Here is a 19,761-nt window from a genome sequence, read left to right on the forward strand (position 1 = left end):
ATTCTCTCTTTTCACCTAGATGTTAAGTTTTTTTTATTTATATTTTTATTTTTTATGCACAATTATTTTTTGCAGATAATCGGTGTGAAGCGGCCGCCACCACCTCCCTCGGTGGACAACCCTCTGACTAATTGCCACCATCAAGTCCCTGCTGTTCCACCTCAAAGGCACGGACCAGACCAGCCAACCTCCTTCAATCCAAATCTCACCAAGCCAATGCCCAGGTTTGGCTTAATTCATGATATTTTTGCATCCCAATAATTGCACAGTCTTCTAAAATTTTTAGTGATTTTTTGATCAAGTACTACCTCTTCTCAGGGATGCAAAATGGGATGTCCCTCCTTTGGAGTTCAAAGATTTGCAAAACTACAACACGGAATTATATGGAGCTCCTAACGGAAATTCCTTTAGATTTGTTCCCTGTGATGCTTCCGTTTTTCCGCCATTTCAAACTCTCCAACTACAATTCCCCAAGTTTGATCATACAATTCCATTTCAGGTAAGATATAACTTGCACAAAAAAACCTCCATTCTCTTTAGGTTCTTGTGGTTTTAAACGAATTAAGAAGAAAAATACTTAGACACAGTCGGTGTTAAACGCCATCACTAATTGTGGGCCCACAAGAATGGGTCGGTGCCTATTGCATTGCTCAATTAGGAATGTTAATTTTTGATGTTGGTTTCTCTTTTCAATTTTTGGGGCGCATTTGATGCAATGAACTGAAGGGAGGCATAAAGGAAACAAACCAAAGGCCAATAGTAGATGGACCAGATCGAAACAAGCCCTTCTATAGCTTCTTACCATCAAAGGAGCAGGCGAAAGAAACGTCGCATGGCTTGAACATTGAGAGAGGAGAAAAAGATGGAAAAGATGACATTGATCTCAACCTAAAGCTCTCTACTAGGTAGAATAATGAAGATTTTAGTCCTCGTGAATTGAAGAGCTAATTGACTAATTTCCGCGTTTCTTCAACAAATTTGGCTCCTAATTGTCGCGGTTCTTGAATTCAGATGATACAAAGTTTTAGATGAGGTAGAATGGAGACGAGAATCAGTTAACCCCAGTGACTTTAGAACAGATTTTAGCTTATTAGAGCAGTTGTTTGCTTGTTATAGATGTAACTTGGTTGTTTATAAATTTCCATAAATGAAGATACATGTAGCATGTAGGATATAGTGCACATATTTCTGTACCAAACTTTTCACATATTGATAAAACTTACTTATAAAGAAATCAATATGCAAACCCAATTCTGAATGAATCATTTTTTATACAGAAGATCATGCAGCTGGACTTGCTAAAGTACAAATTATTGTTTCTGTTTTTTATTTTATTTTTATTTTTAACTAAATTCTTAGAGATGGATTACTAAGAACTCATTGCTGGCCTACGACCACCCAAGAACAGAAGTAAGAAGATAAAGAGACAGAAGTGATATGGGGTAGAGAAGAAACGCTACAATACTTGTCCAAACTGGGAATTTGGTACTAAAGCTGGTATAAAGGCCCATGAGTGTGCAAATAATAAGAACAACCAAAACTTCAGCAGAGACATCCCACGACACATTCCGAATGTAAACAAGCGCCAAGAATCCGACCAAACCCATCAAGTTGTTCATGAATATCCGATTATAAATCTGCACACAATAATCCAAGTCTCAGTTAAGAATCTAATTCCTTTATTTACTTGTTTACTCTTTCTTTCTTTTCTTTTTTTTTTTTTTTCCCTATAAGAGATATGACAAATTTGCATGCAAACCAGACTCAACGCGACATCAAAATTTTGATTAGTTCGAACTTTACGTAGAGAAGATGTATGTCTAATATATAGATTATACCATGAATAGGTCAATAACACATATATATTATTATCATTAAATAGCTCACATAGTTGTCATGCTTTTATTCGTAGTTAAGATTAGAATTACTTGTTATTTAATTTAATTTTATGCACATGTAATGCAAGGGATTCCAAATTTTATCTCAACCTTTTAATGGCAACTGAGGTGAGATGCAGTTATATATTTTTCTTTTATAATTAGTACGTGCTTAAAAACTTGTCACGTCAATTAATACTGTAAAATTACTTTTAAGCATTATGAAAAGATGGCAACTTACCGTTTACTATTGAAAAGTTGGGATTCCTAATATTACGTGCACAAACATCATTAGCTAATCAAGTAGATCAAGAAATTGATTAAGATACAAACCTCGGACAACATTAAGGAGATGGCCTTCTCCGTCTTCTCTCTGGCGGAAGAAATGGCGCGGACAGCCTGTCCGAAGTTGAGAGCCAAAGGAATGACAACATAGGAGATCAAGAACGAAGGAACATTTGCAGCAAAAGAGAACTGCACAAGAGTCCCCACGAGGGGTTGTCCGAGCGTTAATGTAATGGCAGTTCCAAGAATTATAAGAAGACCAGCTTTAACGTAATTCAACCAATCTTTACGTCCATCATTTGCAGCGCTCTGAGTAGCCACGTTCTTAGCTATGAGGCTTTGCTGTTCTTCTGTTGTAGTTTTCTGAAATACGCAGTTCAATAATATGATCGCTAAGCTAATTACTGCATTTACGCTTAACCGGCATTTGAACAACAGATTAATGCCAGATAGTACAAATACCATTGCATTATTCATATTTAAGAGTTTTATAGCCGAGATTAAAATATTTTCTGTCGCGCTTTTGAAAGGAATACTTAAATATGAGAGGGAAAAAAAAAACTAAAAAAGCCTAGATCCTAGAAATAACTATGAAAAAATAAATTTTATGTTTTGCATAATCAAAACGCATCACTTCATTTAATCTATAAAAGCATTTTCGGGATATTAAGAGCTACCAAACTGGCCCTATGGAAGTTAGATTTGTGATTATTAGCGATAAAATTACTCTTGTAGTACTTGTTTCCAGAGTTTTTGTTGATTTTATGTACCGCTGAATTTCTTCGAAAAATGCCATGATGAGGGTGCGAAATAGAGTCCCTAGCAACAATGAGCCAGTTGGAGAGTCCGGTGACGAACTCTTGCTCGTTTATTTGATGATCTTGAGAGGTGTCAAATTGTTCCATGACCCTGGCAACTAAATCATCCTGACGCAATCCCGATTCTTCTATCTGTATTCCTACGATCAATGATCTTAGTTCGGAATTCGATATGTATGAATTTCCATTCTGGTCAATCCTATGAAATATCCTGCAAACGCGCTCAGACATGCCAAAAATTATGACTACTCTTACCAATCCTAGTACTTGATATTGCGCGAGAATTAGACCAATTGGACTTACTCCCTTATAACAGGTATGTTAGGCCTGCGACCGGCGGTGAGGAGATTTTGCAGTAGGTTTCTCCTAATGTATTTTCGCAGCACGAATTCGAGCCTCCTGTTCTGAATCCATGGCTGAAATATCTGCAGAAGAATTTCTGAATGGTGAAAAATTATGTGAAAAACGTTATTAATGTATGTATCCCATGTTTCAAGTTTTACAATGCTGCCTATAGTGGTAAGTTTTATATATATGCATTTATATTACCTGATAAATGAAGTAAGCAAGGACCAATCCAATAGTAACGATAAGTGAAACTAACACTACGACATGTATCCCAGAAGGTGAGTTGATAATTTTTGCCAATTGGAGAATGAGGAACGGGATAAGTGAAATTAGCATGATTCTTGCAGTTTTGCTGGTTTCAACGTCAAATGTCACACCATAACCTGCATTACTCATACAAAGTAGTACTCTTAATACTTGTGATTTTTTTAATTTTTTTTTGGTCGCGTACATTTTATTAAGGGTGCGTTTGGTACGAGGATTTAAACCAAGGTGATTCTCATCATGATTTTAGAACTAGAACCGTGATTCATGATTTTGGGTTCAAATCATGATTCTGAAACAATGATTCAAAATCAGGGATTTGAATCACCTTGAATCAAGAGAATGGGTGGTTTTAAAATCATGATTTGAGCAGTTTAAAACATCACATCAGATTCTGAATTATGATTCAGAATCATCCAAACTAAACACTGATTCTGAATCACAGTTCAGAATCACTGTAAATAAACACTGATTCTGAACCAAGATTCAGAATCATGATTCTCAATCTATCTATCAAATGCACACTAATAGATTACAAAGTAGTACGATTCAACCCAATAGAATTATGGTCCCATCAGACACAAACGGGTTGGATCCACTTATAGGATCCACATGGACCCAACCAATTTGCATGAAAAGTTTAACCCGATAGGGTTATAGTCTCAAGTTGGTAGGGTCCACTAGTGGGTCCCACATGGACTCTACCAATTTGTGTCCGGTGGGGCCATAGCCCCGGGCTATACCACATTTTCTAGATTACATGGTATACAGGTAATATCAACCACTTAAAGTGAAGGGCTTTTCATCTTGTTCCAGATCGGATGATGTACTAGTTGCCGGCAGTGAAAGGTCATGGCTGCCTAAAACCACAACCAAGCCCCATATAAGTGTGAGGGACATAATTGTTTTTCCCGCAAGTAGGCCCATGCTAATTTCTGCCTGCTCGTCTACGGAATCTGGACTTGCAATAATTCCGGTCACTGCTCAAAAAAAAAAAAAAAACAAAGAAAGAAGTCGATATGCATGCTTATGATAAAGTGCTCTTAAAAATTAAAGAGCGAGTAAGATTAATATGTTGTTACAACAACAATGATGCAGACAGATGTAACCAGGTAACATTTGATATGTCCACGTTGAAGGAATAAAATTGGTCTGGACAGTTTGACTACTATAGAATCATGATAAAAACTTTAAAAATTGCTAGCGGGCACTACTATATTGGTGTTATGTACCGTTTTTAATAAAAGGTGAATCTTATCTGTAAATATTATATTGCGGGATACAAATTCTATTCATGTGTAGTGTATGACAATAACATCACTGATAGGAAAAGAAAAAGAAAAATGCTTTTTACCCGATGGGGATCATAGGATTTCTCAAAGGAGAAAAAAAGAAAAATTAATGCTAAAGTGACGCCCCATAATTAATAATATTCACATCAACTGCCGTGAAGTGGCCCCACGTTTTGGGTTTTTTTTTTTTTGTTTGAGGGAGGTACCCTATAATTATTAGTCAAAAGTTGACGGGAAAATGTTTTTTTTTTTAAAAAAAAAAATCCTTAAAGGCTTAAAATTTGATTTCAATGATGCGTTTACACTCGAAATTGATAAAAACAAAAATAAAATTCAAAATTGATGTAGAAATATCATTTTGATTATAATTAAGTAAAGGGACCCTTTTGATAGTCGTCCTTTAATCTAGATTATCTTTTTTTTAGACTAGTCGCATGATTCATTTAAAACAATGGGTGTCAAATTATTTTTGAGAAGAAGAAGAAGAAAAAGAATATAAAAGAAAGAAAGATGCAAGAAAAAGATACGAAGTAGGTAGCATATAAAAAATTTAGTGCAAAATGACATAAAATGGACAAAATTAAATTACAAATCAGTTTAAATAATAAATAAATATAATTAAAAAAAAAAGAGAACTTGATTTTTTTTGGGCGGTCTCACTTGTGGACAGAAGCACGCCCAGAAACAGGTGACTCAAACACCTGCATCATGTGGGGCTTGCATTTCTATTTGATTTGACTCGAAAAAAGCTCGAGATGCGACATAAGTGATGGAGCTTTAATTATAAAAAATTTTTAGGGGTCTGTTATGGTAACGGAGGGATCGTGGGCCCGTCCCTTTTCCCTTTATCGAATCAGGCTTTGACACGTGGCCACTATGTCAGCCACTTATGGGGCTGTGTGGGATTTGGCGGTCTGGGCTTACTGAGCTTTTATTTTGTACCTAGTAGTTTTTTGACACGTGGTGCCCTTTTGATTTCTTTTTTTACCTGTCGGAGCCCACATTTTGACCACCCAATAACCTTTCGACGCGTGGCAAGTTTACTGAATACGTTCCCACCTGATTATATCCTCCTCTCTGCCAAAAAAAAGCCAACGTGGCCCCTTGTGGGGTGAGAAACGGCCGAAACGTTTCGTCGCTCCCCCCTAAACACGTTTTCTTCTTTAGTAAATGTAAAAGATTAATCCCACTAGCATTCTTGAATTTTAAGATTATTTTCACTTTAATCTTAAATTTTAAAAACTCTCACTTAACTCGTTAAATTTTTAATTTGTCCCATTTAAGCATTTTTATAAGAATTTTTATTAAAGTCAGATAAAAAAATGTGATTTTTAGCTGTTTGTTTTTAACAGAAATTCAAACAGAAAAATTATGTGGTTTCATTACTCTCTTTTTTCTATTTATTTTTAACAAAAATTACAAAAAATAGGTTAAGTGAGAACAATTCAAAAGTAAAAAATAAAGTGAGAATTTTTAAATTTCAAATGATAAACTGAAAAGATAAAAATTTAGGACACCAATGATAATAATCTTTTTTTTGGGTAGAAGTTTACTTTAGATTATCAACTGCAGGTTCATATTCATTCAACAATTAATGGTTTAGATTAAAACACGATAAAGATAGAAGGCAAAGACATTATTGGGTTTTTGATAGTTTTAAAATTAACGAGTTAGAGTTAAAAAAAAAAAAAATTCCTTTAAACATTTTCAATTGAGTAGGTGTAACTATAATATTGACAAGATTTGAACAGTATTATTATTAAGTTTCATGAAAGTACCAAATAGCTAAAGCCTGAATTAATATATAGTCATTTAAAAAAATAATGATAATATTAATATACAGAGGTGAATCTAATGGCCGTCATGTGCATAATATTTTTTAGGGTTTTTTTTTCCATTTTTTTATTTATAGTGTTTTCTGTCTTGTTTGAAAGTTCTATTACTTTCTTTTCGGTTTATTGGTGGCGTCCACTTATGGTTTAGAATAAAGCGGCCGATATCACCAAATCTTGTCAACTTGTGGGATCTATCTGAATGTCAAACAGAGTTGTTAACTTTTTTTTTTTTTTTAAATTTTAAGAAGAGAGTTGTTAATTATTTGTATATGAATGAAACACGAAGGATGCCATTCTAGATCGTTAAATTTTTAACGGAAAAAGAGACAAATACTCTTAGAGTTATGAGTTTAGTTTTTTACTTTTTATTATTGATTAATATCTTTTTTAATTAAATAATTGTATTAATTAAAAAAGTATTAATCAAAAATATAAAAATTAAGAATAAGTTCAGTTGAGAAGAAAAGATTTTTTTGAAAAACACATTATCCACGTATTGATATTGCAGAGCCACAAAAAGTCAATAAGACGGACTTGTTCTTTTTTATAACTTGAGTTATGTGTGTGAGAACTGTAGTAAAAAAATTAAATTTAAATTTTTGTGATAGAAAATACTGCAACAATATGATTTGAGTAATTAGATGAACATACCTAAAATTAGAAATAAGAAAGCAATCATGATATCATAGAGCCACAAATAATCCAAATTACAAAAATATGGAAGAAGATAAAAATAAACTCTAGTCATTAAAAGAGGTTATTTGAGTCTCAAGAAAAGTGAGCTTACCAAGGATTATTCCCACCTGTGGGATTGTGCCAAGCAATTGGAAAATACTAGCCCCAAAGAGACCTGTTCCGAACGTTTCAAAGAAGAGGTCTGATCCAGCTGAAATATATTGCCCTCCATACGACAGCAAAACCTCGTAAACGACAATCATAAAAAGCAGACCCCAGAAAGTGGTTGCGCAAGGCAAGAAGCCATAGATGGGCACACAAGTCACCGTCGTCGCTTTAAGGTTAACCAGGCCAAGCTTTGTAGATCCACCAGTTTCGTCTTTAACAGTGTCGGACATGGTTAGAACTTGGCTATGACGACCATTTGCCAAATGGAGTATGGTTGAGAAGAATAAGAGAATATTGATGAACAAAGCTCTTGTAATTAGTCTCATTCTCTTTAGTCTTGTGGGGATATGAAATTGAACTCGGATTTGGTACAAAGATACAACGAGAAAGGACTAGTTGACACAAGATATAATATGTGCACGTTGATTTCTCTTCTATTTCAGGCCAAACACAACCCAAAACTCCACTCCTACGCGTGGGGACTATATATATAATGGCAAGAATTTTGATGAATAGACACAAACGATTGTAGTCCCTCGACAATGACTCTGTATATTTATATTTATATGTCTATGTGCATATAATATATAATCTTTCATGTATAAATAAATTAAAAATAGTATCGACTTTCTTAGGTGTCCCAGTAATGCAGCTTTTGATGTCTATATATTAGAACGAGAAATACTAAAAAAAAAAGTGATAGCTATCATTTTTCATAATGGAACACATGCTAAATTGTATGCAAGTTGGCCCAACAGTCCAATCCGGTGGTCGAAGGGATGATAGCGTAAGCAAATATGCAAGGAGTAATAAATGACGTGAAGAGTTAGGATTTTCTTTTTAGGATAATGATGATCCTATTATGTGGTAGGAAAATCAGCATTTGAGAGAGGTCAAATGCAACTCGGTAAAACTTTAACCTATGGCGCAGCCACCTCGAATGAAATGTTGACGTTGACTAGTCTAATAGAAAAATAAGGAGCATAAGATTTTAGGACTTGTCGACAATTCTTTAGGATAACAACTGTACTTCCGTGTAATATCAATATAACACTGATGTTGCAGTCTTATAGAGGAGAGATAAATAGTTTGAAAACTATAATTCTTGGCGTTATTTCATTTTAATCGTGAGTATTATGTTAAGAAAAATCATGTTTACATTTCTCTTTATAAATGTAATGTTTAAGTACGGTTCTTCTAAAAAAAACAATAGCAAAACATAAGATTATATTAATTGTTTTGTTGCGTCGATAAAGCAAAACCATAAAGGGGTAATACCCAAAACACCTTATGTATTTTATTAAAATACTATTTTCATCTTTCTTATTATGCAAATGCCTAAAACACCCTCCTGTGTTTTTAAAAGCAGATAACTAAGGGGTTGTTCTTTTACAACAAAACTCAGAAAAAGTTTAAACTCAAGTTACAACTTTATTCAAGTTCACGTTCTTTTAAGTTTCAACTTTATTCAACTTTACTCAACTTTATTCAAGTTACAACTTCAACTCAAGGTATATCTCAAATTCAACTAAAAAACTATACTCAAGTTACACTCCAAAAGAACAACCCTTAAATTTTTTAAAATATCAATATTACCCTTCCCAATCTTTATTAAAACTATTTAAAACATTATTAAACCAAAATATTAAATAAAATCAATCTTAAAAAAATAAAAAACTCTGAAAATAATTGAAGTATTCCTATAATTGAATATTTATTTGAGCATTTTTTAATTTACCTTTGTAGTTAAATTATATATAAAATAACATTTAATATAGTTTAGAAAGAGTAATCATGTCATTTTTCAATATTTAATTACTTCAGGGAGTATTTTAGATATGTTTTTAAAAATAGGGCTTTTTAAGCATTTGCATAATAAAAAATGGCAAAAGTAGTCTTTTGACAAAGCATGTGCTCTTCCAAAACTGATTTTTTTTTTTTTTTTTTGAAGGATACACATAAAGACACGCAGCAATCCAGCTGGTTCGTACAAGCGAAGGGCGTCGAGATAATACACTTTTTAGCAGTCGACTTCAGTCACACGCCAAAATGCATTTGCTATAGTTGGTACATTTTCTAGATTAAGAAGCTTGTTCACCATCACGCCTTTAGGAAGTAATGGTTGCAATGTCGTTTCACCTGGTTGTTATTACTGCTTCAAAAATACAGGGAGAACAGAGTAGAGTACCAAAAATATATCACTGCAAATATTTTAATTATAATATGATTTCTGAACAACCCTAAAATCATATGGGGCGTCATGGTAACAGGTAAGGAATCGGAAGCAGTCTTGAGATCAAAAGAAAATGGAATACCTTTTAAGACCATAAGATTTAAAGTAAAAAATGTCGACCCACATCAATCCATTTCTCTTCTACCTAATTACATCCCGTTTGTTTGTTTCAATCCAAAAGGGTCATTTCTTTTAATTGGCTAAACTAACCCAGCAGAGCCACTTGCGATATATATATAAGTACCCAAAGAATAATAATACAAACTATTTTTTTGGGGTATGAAAAGGTTATCAATACCTGCTAGTAGGACTTGTTTCTGTTTGTTTTCATTTTGATGTAATTTTGACTATATCTAACATCCATAAACATACAATACCGGTGTATAGATAAGAAACATTCTGTTTATGAACATAAGAATATCCGGCACGCATCGGCAATGCCATCATTCTAGAACAGAAAAATATCCCAGCCCCTAAACTCTGTTATGTTCTTTCCTAATCAAAGCTCCCTATCAACTAATCCTTTTTGCTAATAAACTCTATCAACTAATTCATACCCCAATTAATGAACTTCAAAACCATTTGATGCAAAACGAACCCAAACTCTAACGCTCGTGCTTAATTTTTTAGGGATCCACCAACCCAAGTCCCAACTGGATTAGGAAAAATGTATATCTGGCGGGGCAGGGCAGCGTAGGCTGTGTTCCGCAATAAGACTTGAGATGAATCTGAAGGCAGAGTTAGTGAAGCATTGAAGTGGGACGCTGGTGCTGGTAAAAATGTGGGGCAACCTCTGTTAGCCAAGATGGGTCGATGGAAATCACATTCCTCATGTATTGTCTGTCAGTTGATACAAGCGAATGGTATATTACCCACTTGGGATTAACTCTGGAACACAGAAAAAGAATCGACTCAGATCAATCATTTCATCACAAAACCAAGAAATAGCTATAAGGTTGTAACTTCTCCGAGAAACAAATTCTCTCTCTGAACTAACCTGAACAACACGGATGAAGGGTGAATGTAGACTTCTTGAGAACCTCTTATGGTCTTGTACTTCCCACTGTGGCTGTATGCCTATAGAGAAGTTGATGGACATAAATTATTCAGCGCGTTAGCTAAAGAAAAGGGGGAAAAAGGAAAAGAAAGAAGATGATAAAAGTCGATGCTTAAAAAATAAAAAAATAAAAATCAACAGTTAGATCATGTTTACGCAACTGCAGATTATGACAGAATCACTCACTTCTAAATGACACGCATTTGCAAAAAACCCAGTAGTAATTGCCTTTCTCACTGCCTGCAAGAGTTAATGAGTAGTTAAACAGTGAGCATTTCATTTGCTGTAAGATGTAGCAAATGATAAATATGCAACACGGGTCATGATATGAACTGTTAGAGAGAGAGAGAGATATACAAAATATGAACATCCTACAGGAAAATTGTATCAGAGAATAATCTGCCTTATCTGTTTTGTAATAATATGTTAAGCTAAGATTAATTATCTTATAAACAGAACACCTACACAGCTACTTAAACTGGACAGTCATGTCCCCTTGACCTCGTTTATGTAAATAGTGAATGTGCGGTAGAATTTACCAGCATATCTCCTTCACAGGATTTTAAGGAAATGCCTATTCTCTGTGCCGTTCTTCTGAGTTGATCTCGAATTTCAATTACTTTTTTCTGCAAGGCGCAAGCCAATCAAAGATGACAAAGTTAAAGGAAGAGGGAGCAAGAGGATGGGAGGGAAGAATATGTACACACAGACCCCAATAAAATGCACAGGATGGAAGCATCTTAAAAGAAGCTTACAGAACAAATTTTCATTTTTCATGACAAAATGAAGAAAGAGCAAAATGAAAACGTGTCAAAGATTCCCAAGATAGAAGCGCACCATGGCATGATAGTTCACAAAGTTCTTATGACACCACTGTGAAGATTTACCAGACTGGAAAAATCCTTTATAAACATTCAGGAAGGTCACATGGTCACCCTGCTCGCCATAACAAAAAAGTTTCAAAGTCAACCAAACTGATGCAAAAGCATTTCAATAGTTGTTTATGTCCTATAGTCATTTGGGATTTTGAATAGAGTTGTGTCGTTTTGGTGTATTTCTATTTGTTGCTATGTGGTTGTAATGTCATTTTGACTTATTAGCTTTATGTACTAAGCTACATGTCGCTTTGGTGATTGGTTATTTTCCCTAATGCCTTAAAAGGCGAGGTCTGTAGGAAGATTAGCAGTTTTTGATCATCTGAGTAGACATTAGAGAGATCTTTCTCTTGTTCCTTTGTTTTAGGTGGATTTAGAACCTCAATTCCTTGCTCTGTCCGGGTTAGGCCGATAAAATCTATCCCCAAAAGGCTTTTTACGTCACAAACTAACAGGGATAAGAACAAGAGTATTACTTATCCACCCTGGAAAAAAAGTAAAAACAATCATATGGAAAAAAAAAAAAGAAAAACAAATAGTACCTCAGCAGTAGCAAATCTCAACTTTGCCTCATCCAGTTCCTTTTGAGCTCCCCTTCCAGAAACCCATATAGACTGCAGAATATCACCATACTTATTAACAGTGTCCAAGGGAACATTATGGCTATATTTTATTTGACGCTCATATATTTGTACCATATTCTACTCGTTTGCTATACTTCTTTTTCCTTGTTCTAAGATGTAGCAGGTTCTTTTCCGTGGGAAAATAAACCTAAGAATTAATTGAACGGGGACTTACTTGAATGGAGAGAATGGCAGCGATAGTTATTATCTCCTCTGAACATCCAAGTTGACTTGAGGACAAGATCATTTTTGAAATCATAGGATCCTAAAAATATTGCAATCAAACATGAGTAAAATTATAGAATCATAATGTAGAACCATAGAGAGATAAAAGCAAATTCTTAAGACTTATAGAACAGGAATAACAACACCGACTTGGGCCATAGAAACGGGTTAAGAATATGTAAAGAGAATAAAGTTTAACATACTAATGGAATCTCTGCAACTTGGAATCCAGCCGGAGAAGTAAGTTTGGCATCATCGTCCAGGACTCCGAGTGAATAAAGTACTTCAAGTGCCCGAACCATGGCTTCAGGTGATGGAGATGCTGGCCAATCAAAGCCCAAGATATTATCTATTCCCAAGGCTTTTAACTGAGAAGTGGAAGAGCAAGATCAAAGTCAATAAATCATTAGAGTACAATTTTCCAAAAGTGACAATGCATTGTGGAGTCAAAAAGGTGTAGTAAGGACACGTTATACTATTTGAAAGAAGGAACTCTAGTCAATTTATAGTCTCTAACAAAACTCTAACTCCTAACTTAAAACACCAATAAAGTCAATTTTGCAGCTAAAGCAATCTTTCATACATCATGTTCACTTGCAAATGATGATTAGCACCATGAAATGAGAAAATACATCTGGGATGTAACTTTTTTAAGAAGCTAGTACTCTTTCAGATATGCTAGTGCTACATACAATCAATCAGTTTCACACCATTATGACATAATGGCATACCTGAATGACGCAGGAAACAAGATTAGATCGTTGGATCTCTGGAATCCCCTCTGTGGCCATTTCATTGATAAAATACTCTTCTGTGTATAGCCTTGTTGCACCCACAAACAAATATTTCAAGGTAAAGCCATAATTTCTGGAATATGCTTTGAAAGAGAGAAGCATGGATTTACATGTAAATGTAAATCACCTAACTTGATAAGTATCAGGGTTTTAGGTACAAGTAAATTATATAACTAAAAAGTAGATACTAATTAGAAGGTTTTAGTGGGTCAAAAATTCTACATCTAAATATGCAAGGGAAAGTGCATTGGAAATAGCAATTATAGATATTGGAGCAGTAGAGCACAATAAAGTTATAACTAGTCGGAAAACGATGGGAAGGTACAGGCACAAGTATAATAGCATCCTGAGAACGATGGCAAGGTACAGGTGCACAAGTATAACCAGAAGCAACACGACATGTTAACAAAACAATATTTCATGTTCGTGATTGGTTCCTGACACAGTTCGCAGTCTTAAATTAATTAAAATTAACGATATTCTTATGCCATAAAAAAATCATTCAATGACACAGCAACTCCAGTCACACACCTGTAACATTTCCCTGGGCGAATTCTTCCTGCCCTACCAGCTCTTTGCCTAGCAGAAGCCTTCGATATTGGTGCCACTACGAGATTTTCAATATCCGATATCTAGAGCAAAAACAGTTCAATCAATTTCAAAAACCACAAATATAAGAAATTCATTAGTTCAAGACTTCAATCAGTTAGAGCTTTAACATATATCTTTAGTCCATACTAACAAGGTTAATCCCTAAGTTATTAATTGATAAGTTACATAAAAAAGGAAATAAAAAAAAGTGTCGAAAATGACAATAAGAGAAACAGCTAGAGCATACACTGCATGGTAAATCTCCATTTATCTGTACATATGATGACGACAATGCAACACTCATAATGGAAGTAACGTCTTTTCAAAAAAAAATTAATTGTAAAATAAAGCAACGGAAAGGATGTGATGAAGATCATAATATTAATTTGTCTTAATATTTGGTTTATTTTAATTAGTGATTTATGTTATTAGGGTAGTTTCTCATTATAGAATCTCCCTATTTTATTTTGGTTTAGTAGTTTGTTTCGTTATTTGGTTTTCCTACAAACATGGTAGTTTGAAAATCTCCATTCAGAGAATGATTAAAATACATGAAACTTGATATTATTGGCTTTCCTTCTACTCTTGAGTTCTTGTTCTCTCTCTAAATCCTCTGTCTCCATAGGTTTTATTTCTCTACTTTAGTTCTATTCTGATAGAGACAAGTAACAATTGAGGCAAAATCCCACCCCACCTATTACACATCACCGAGTCCCACTCTCAAACACGTGCCTTGGCATGCCTTGCATAAGTGAACCGTACAGGGGGCTTACCATATTCTTCTATTCCCTAGATTCTATCTTTTCTATCTTGGTCCTATATCAATATGCTGACACATATTAGAACAAGGAAGAAAGAATTTTAGACAAAAGTGCATGCAAATACGACACAAAAGGCAGGAAAATCAAAATCCGATAACTACCAGCAAACTGATGGGCCCGTTTGGCAGTGTTTTCAAAATGGTTTTGTTTTGAGTATCAAAATGAAAATGAGAATTTTTTGTGAATGGTGTTGGGACTGTTTCTAAAATTTCATTTAGTTATACTTCTTAAGATTTTTTAGATAAGAAAAAAATGAAATTGTATTTAGGTATGTTTTTGAAAATGTTTATTTACGTTATAGTTTTAGAAAATGAAAACAACTTTCTACCATTTTCTATTTCTTTAACAAAAACCATTCTCAATATTTTTTGTCTTCATTTTCGGTTTCAAAGCATTTGATGACCAAACGCGGTTTAGAGACTGATTTCGTTTTCACGTCTCAAAAAACATGCATAAACGTTTTCAAAAACAAATGAAAATGATACCAAATGCACCCAATGTTATTGCAGTATGTTACATTTTTTTAATTCCTTTTCATAGGAGTACATTTTTAATTTTTAAACATACAAAAGAAACAAAAAAATTGTTAATGGACATACAGGATCGTAGACCCGTTGCTTTGAAAAGCCACTATCAACAACATAGACAATTCCCTGCATAGAACAGAGGAATTACAGCATATGATGATGCACTATTCCGCCACCAAGTACAATTAATTAAGTCTTACGAATATCCATTGAAATGCAGACGTGTGCAATACCTCCAAAGTTAAGGACGTCTCTGCAACATTTGTTGATATCACTACTTTCCTCTTCCCTCTAGGAGTGGAAGTAAACACAAGCTCCTAGAAGCAGAAAGGCAGATTCTTAAGTTCCTCTGAAATAAACACCCGTGAGATACAACAAAACGCATAACTTACCTGCTCAGCACGTGGAAGACCAGAGTAGAGAGGCAAAGTAAGCAATCCTGAAAAAGAATATGAGATATACAAATCTCAGACACATTTGGCATAACCTTGCATCTGATGCTTCAAAATAACACTCCAACTACAAAGACCAGCACAAAACTTTTCTAATCTTTTCGTAACAAATTGGATAAAAGTGAATAAATGAAACAACAACAATAAAGAGCTGAAACTCAGTAGAATACTACGTTCCTTGTACCTGAAGAGTTTCTCCCACGGCTTTGAATTTCTTCATTAAGCATTTGTACGACAGCATCAATATCATCTTGTCCAGTAAGAAACACCAAAATATCTCCCATTGGTTCCTAAGCAACAAGGTTTTAAAAAATTCACACCACTAGCAGAAAATTGTCATGTTTTGGCTCCAATTTGTATGCACGGTACAAAAATGAAAACATGCCATAGAATGAAAGTAAGATCCTAATGGAAGGAAAAACCATACAGCATCTCCAAACTTTGAATTAGGGTACCTTATCATGAATGGACAATACTGTTGAAACAGCAGCCTGAACATAGTTGGATACAGGCTCTTCCATGTAATGAATTTGTACATTAAACCCTCTACCCTGCAAGAAAAGCAGATATCGTTATGTTCAATTTATTTACAACTGACTAACATCACAATATAGCCTTAAAACTTCCTCAACAAAACAAGGTTATTTGAAGTGTAATTGAGTATGGGAAATAGAGAGAGAGAGAGAAGAGGTCATTGTTCCAGTAAGTCATACCTCAACCGATAGGATTGCAGGATCCATCCTTGGTCCTTGGACACCACCTTCCGTTTCCCGGCGCTTTTTGCTGTTTTAGAAGGAAAGCAAGGTACAGCAAGATACATGTATTAGTATTCCACTATGCATGCTTGTAAATCTAGCTTAAGCATTTGGCCCCAAACAAAAAAATGAAGACATAGCCTAAATTCAAAAATTGATAGCATTCAATCCCTTAGAGTTTATCTACGGTCCATTAAACAACTATGGAAAATATATACCGGTAAACACTCATTTCAACGGGTAGAACAGCTGATCAACAAAAATCATGCAATAGACTAAATAAGGGCAAAAAGAAGTAAAACGTAATTCAAAATGAATGCAACTCCAAGCATTTGAGTAATATTTTCCTAATATCCATAAAAACAGCAAATGCAAAAGGTCATAAATAGACTTCTTTTGAAGGATTAATGATGAAGTGCTGGTTAATACCCACAAGAACCAAGTCAAAGAAAGAAATCCGAGTGTGATAAAATACTCGGAACAAACCTGGTGTTGAAAAAATCAGACATGGACTTTGCTTCAATTGTGGCAGAGGAGATTATCAAACGTAACTCAGGTCGACGTCGTTGGATCTGTAATTTAGGATTTAGGATTATATGAAACAGGATGAACCCCAAAACTAAAGTAAATATTTCCAGATGTTTGTTTTCGTTTCTTAAGCAATCAATGAAATGTCCTTACGTAAAATACCTTTTTCAAGAGACCTAGTAAAATATCAGTTGAGATAGATCTTTCATGAGCCTCATCTACCATTATGACGCTGAGACAGTCACATTAGAATGCAAGTTAAAACTATAAATAAATTAAAAAAAAGAAAGAAAAAAAGATTTCCTCCCACAATAAATGGGCAATCTCGATATGAAAAGAACTGGATGTATATATTATATACTTTAGAAAGAGGAAAGCAGCAAAAGCATACACAAAATTGAAAAATACCTATACTTAGTCAAGAGAGGATCATCCATCATTTCCCTAAGTAAAGCCCCATCCGTGAGAACCTTTATCATAGTTACACCCTGTGCTGCCAAAACACCTATTATTCATTAATCGTGATATTGAATTACTAGTTACAACCATGATAACTAATTTTCAAGACTAATGTTTATTGATAAAACATAAATAAATAAAATGTCTAACATTTTTGGTGATATCTTCAAATCTTATTGTGTAGCCAACTTCCTCTCCAAGCTTGACCCCCATTTCTTCAGCCACTCTTGAAGCAACTGCCTAAATATCACAAACTCTAAGCATTTGTGAGAAAATGAAACAAAATTTCATAGGGCTCTTTACACACATAGCAAAATTTAAATACGAAGGTTGAAATGTAGCAAAATTTTTGAAATTTTATAAACAATAACAAAAATTGATATTATTAAAGTAATGACTACGTAATTATATGGTACAATATCATTATGATAATTACTATGTAATTTTTTGTCATTTTTATAATACATTGAAAACTTTGCAAAGTTTCAATTCAAATTTCAAGGTATGAAACTATGCCATATAGGGTAATTAAAAAAAGGTAAAATCTTCAACTCATGAAAATGGCGTAGAAAGCAATAATCACCTGAACAGCCAATCTTCTTGGTTGTGTGCAAGCTATAACACGCCCACCATCAGCCCAACCTGCTTCTTTGAGGTACTGCAGTTTCAGAAGCCAAAATAACAAACATTTGAAATTATTACTGAAAGGGGTCACTAACATTTCTTCGATATTCTCATGCATCAAAAAACAAACAAACCTGAGGAATCTGAGTGGTTTTGCCACTGCCCGTTTCGCCAACAACAATGGTGGTGGAATGGGTCTCCACCAAATAAAGAATGGCGGTGCGGTACTTGTACACGGGAAGCCTCTGTCTCAGCCTCTCGATACTCGAATACCCAAATCTGCCACCACAACCACAATAGAAATCAATAACTGTAAGACAACAAGAATGAAAGTGGAAATTGAATCAGAAGAAGAAAGATACCCAGAGGAAGAAGAGTGAGAAGAAGAGAAGAAGAGAAGACCACCCTCCTCGTCGTCGAGAAGGCGCGGTTTCTCGGTGCCTGGCTTCCAAAACTGGGGCATTGCTTTCTTTTTCGTTGCTTTCGTTTCGTTTCTCCGCAGCTTCTTCTTCTTGCTTGCTGCTTTTACTTTATTTCTTCTGCGTTCGGTTCGTTTTCTTTGGATTGTTTAAGATGGAAATTGGAGCCAATTGGCCACTCCTTTGCCTCCTCTTAAATCCCAAAACCCGTTTGTAAATTAGGAGGCGGGTCCTCCCTCAGGGGAATGAATAGCACTTCTATTCGGATCGGATCGGATGCCAATACGGATTAAGATATGGTAACCCGATTCAAACTAAAACTTAAAACTCTTCCTACCCGATTCAAATTAAAACTTAAAACTCTTCAAAAAAAAAAAAAAAAAACCAACTGGACGTGTGCAATCATTGGTTCACACATTTAAAATTATAATTATGATTTTATCATAATACTTTATTTGAGTTCCCGCTAATAAATTATCTTACAAAATTAGAATGCAGAATCAAAATCACCGATTTAAAAGCACTTAAATGGGCGACTTTCTTGATTATGGTTTTGAGGTATTAGATTCCATGCAATCTAGAAATTAGAATTAAAAACTCATTTGGAAAGTTATGCTCAATTATGATTCTTGATTATTGTAATGATTGAGAAAATCTCAGACCTTAAATAATATAATTTATGTATTTAAGTCAAGGATTTTCTTAGACAAATATTATGTGACTGAAGGATTTATGAAATTAATATATGTATTCCTGAATTCTGTAGCAGATTTCATGTTAAGTTCATGTTTTCGATCAAGTAAATTCGATCGATAAATTCTCGCCGTACTTTAAGGAGGAATAATTTCAGTACAAGTATAGTTTTGAGAATCTTAATTTCAAGAATCTCTAAACACAGCATGATGTTAGCAGCGTAAAAAAAACGCGCTGACATTTTTAAAGAAGAGAAATCCTTAATTGCCAGACAGCTAGGTTAAAGTCACAAGATAAATACCTATAGTAGAAGGGTACAACGTGAGCTCAGGAGTTGACACCGTCAGAAACAATGTCATTCCCGGGATATAATGCAGAAAAGTTAAATTTAGAATTTATTCAGTCTAGAATTAATTTCAAGACTTGAAACAGTTTAAGATATTACGCGAGTAAGAATTTAACGTGATATCAAAGCAGACGAGGATTTAAAAGTTGAACTGAAAATAAGTAGTAGAAAAAAAAA

The 19,761-nt window shown here is 34.4% G+C and overlaps 3 protein-coding genes across 3 annotated transcripts; all 3 read right to left on the reverse strand.

The window, feature by feature from the left end:
* Positions 1-1,294: 1,294 nt before the first annotated feature.
* On the reverse strand, positions 1,295-3,876 carry LOC21392201 (sodium/calcium exchanger NCL2). Its single transcript, XM_024168999.1, has 5 exons — positions 3,530-3,876; positions 3,284-3,405; positions 2,933-3,191; positions 2,211-2,525; positions 1,295-1,637 (listed from the first exon to the last, which is right to left on the reverse strand). Exons 1-5 carry the CDS (start codon positions 3,779-3,781, stop codon positions 1,389-1,391), a joined length of 1,197 nt encoding a protein of 398 aa, XP_024024767.1. The 5' UTR covers positions 3,782-3,876; the 3' UTR covers positions 1,295-1,388.
* Positions 3,877-4,249: 373 nt separating this feature from the next.
* Positions 4,250-8,095, reverse strand: LOC112092545 (sodium/calcium exchanger NCL2-like). The gene is made up of 2 exons (XM_024169000.1): positions 7,507-8,095; positions 4,250-4,572 (listed from the first exon to the last, which is right to left on the reverse strand). The coding sequence occupies exons 1-2, from the start codon at positions 7,886-7,888 to the stop codon at positions 4,370-4,372; spliced, it is 585 nt and encodes a 194-aa protein (XP_024024768.1). The 5' UTR covers positions 7,889-8,095; the 3' UTR covers positions 4,250-4,369.
* Positions 8,096-9,920: 1,825 nt separating this feature from the next.
* Positions 9,921-18,648, reverse strand: LOC21392202 (probable pre-mRNA-splicing factor ATP-dependent RNA helicase DEAH9). Its single transcript, XM_010103218.2, has 23 exons — positions 18,489-18,648; positions 18,261-18,405; positions 18,086-18,160; positions 17,653-17,742; positions 17,452-17,531; positions 17,206-17,275; positions 17,002-17,087; positions 16,474-16,543; positions 16,216-16,311; positions 15,945-16,050; positions 15,701-15,747; positions 15,542-15,625; positions 15,381-15,434; positions 13,901-14,001; positions 13,307-13,397; positions 12,779-12,943; positions 12,526-12,615; positions 12,270-12,341; positions 11,690-11,788; positions 11,392-11,478; positions 11,039-11,092; positions 10,793-10,872; positions 9,921-10,683 (listed from the first exon to the last, which is right to left on the reverse strand). Exons 1-23 carry the CDS (start codon positions 18,587-18,589, stop codon positions 10,536-10,538), a joined length of 2,091 nt encoding a protein of 696 aa, XP_010101520.1. The 5' UTR covers positions 18,590-18,648; the 3' UTR covers positions 9,921-10,535.
* Positions 18,649-19,761: the final 1,113 nt, after the last annotated feature.

The sequence above is a fragment of the Morus notabilis genome, unplaced genomic scaffold (genome assembly GCF_000414095.1).
Source record: "Morus notabilis unplaced genomic scaffold, ASM41409v2 Scaffold669, whole genome shotgun sequence".
Classification (NCBI taxonomy): Eukaryota; Viridiplantae; Streptophyta; class Magnoliopsida; order Rosales; family Moraceae; genus Morus; species Morus notabilis.

Bases quoted from the DNA above. Each gene is read 5' to 3' on its own strand.
- LOC21392201 (XM_024168999.1), bottom strand. From the start codon at position 3,781: ATGTACGCGACCAAAAAAAAATTAAAAAAATCACAAGTATTAAGAGTA. The intron at 3,192-3,283 runs GTAAGTCCAATT...GCGCGTTTGCAG, and splicing joins AACATACCTGTTATAAGGGA to GATATTTCATAGGATTGACC. The intron at 2,526-2,932 runs GTACATAAAATC...TGCGTATTTCAG, and splicing joins TTTTTCGAAGAAATTCAGCG to AAAACTACAACAGAAGAACA.
- LOC112092545 (XM_024169000.1), bottom strand. From the start codon at position 7,888: ATGAGACTAATTACAAGAGCTTTGTTCATCAATATTCTCTTATTCTTC. The intron at 4,573-7,506 runs GTAAGCTCACTT...TTTTTTGAGCAG, and splicing joins ACAGGTGGGAATAATCCTTG to TGACCGGAATTATTGCAAGT.
- LOC21392202 (XM_010103218.2), bottom strand. From the start codon at position 18,589: ATGCCCCAGTTTTGGAAGCCAGGCACCGAGAAACCGCGCCTTCTCGAC. The intron at 17,088-17,205 runs GTATTTTACGTA...CCTAAATTACAG, and splicing joins TACTAGGTCTCTTGAAAAAG to ATCCAACGACGTCGACCTGA. The intron at 10,873-11,038 runs GTGAGTGATTCT...ACTTCTCTATAG, and splicing joins CAAATGCGTGTCATTTAGAA to GCATACAGCCACAGTGGGAA.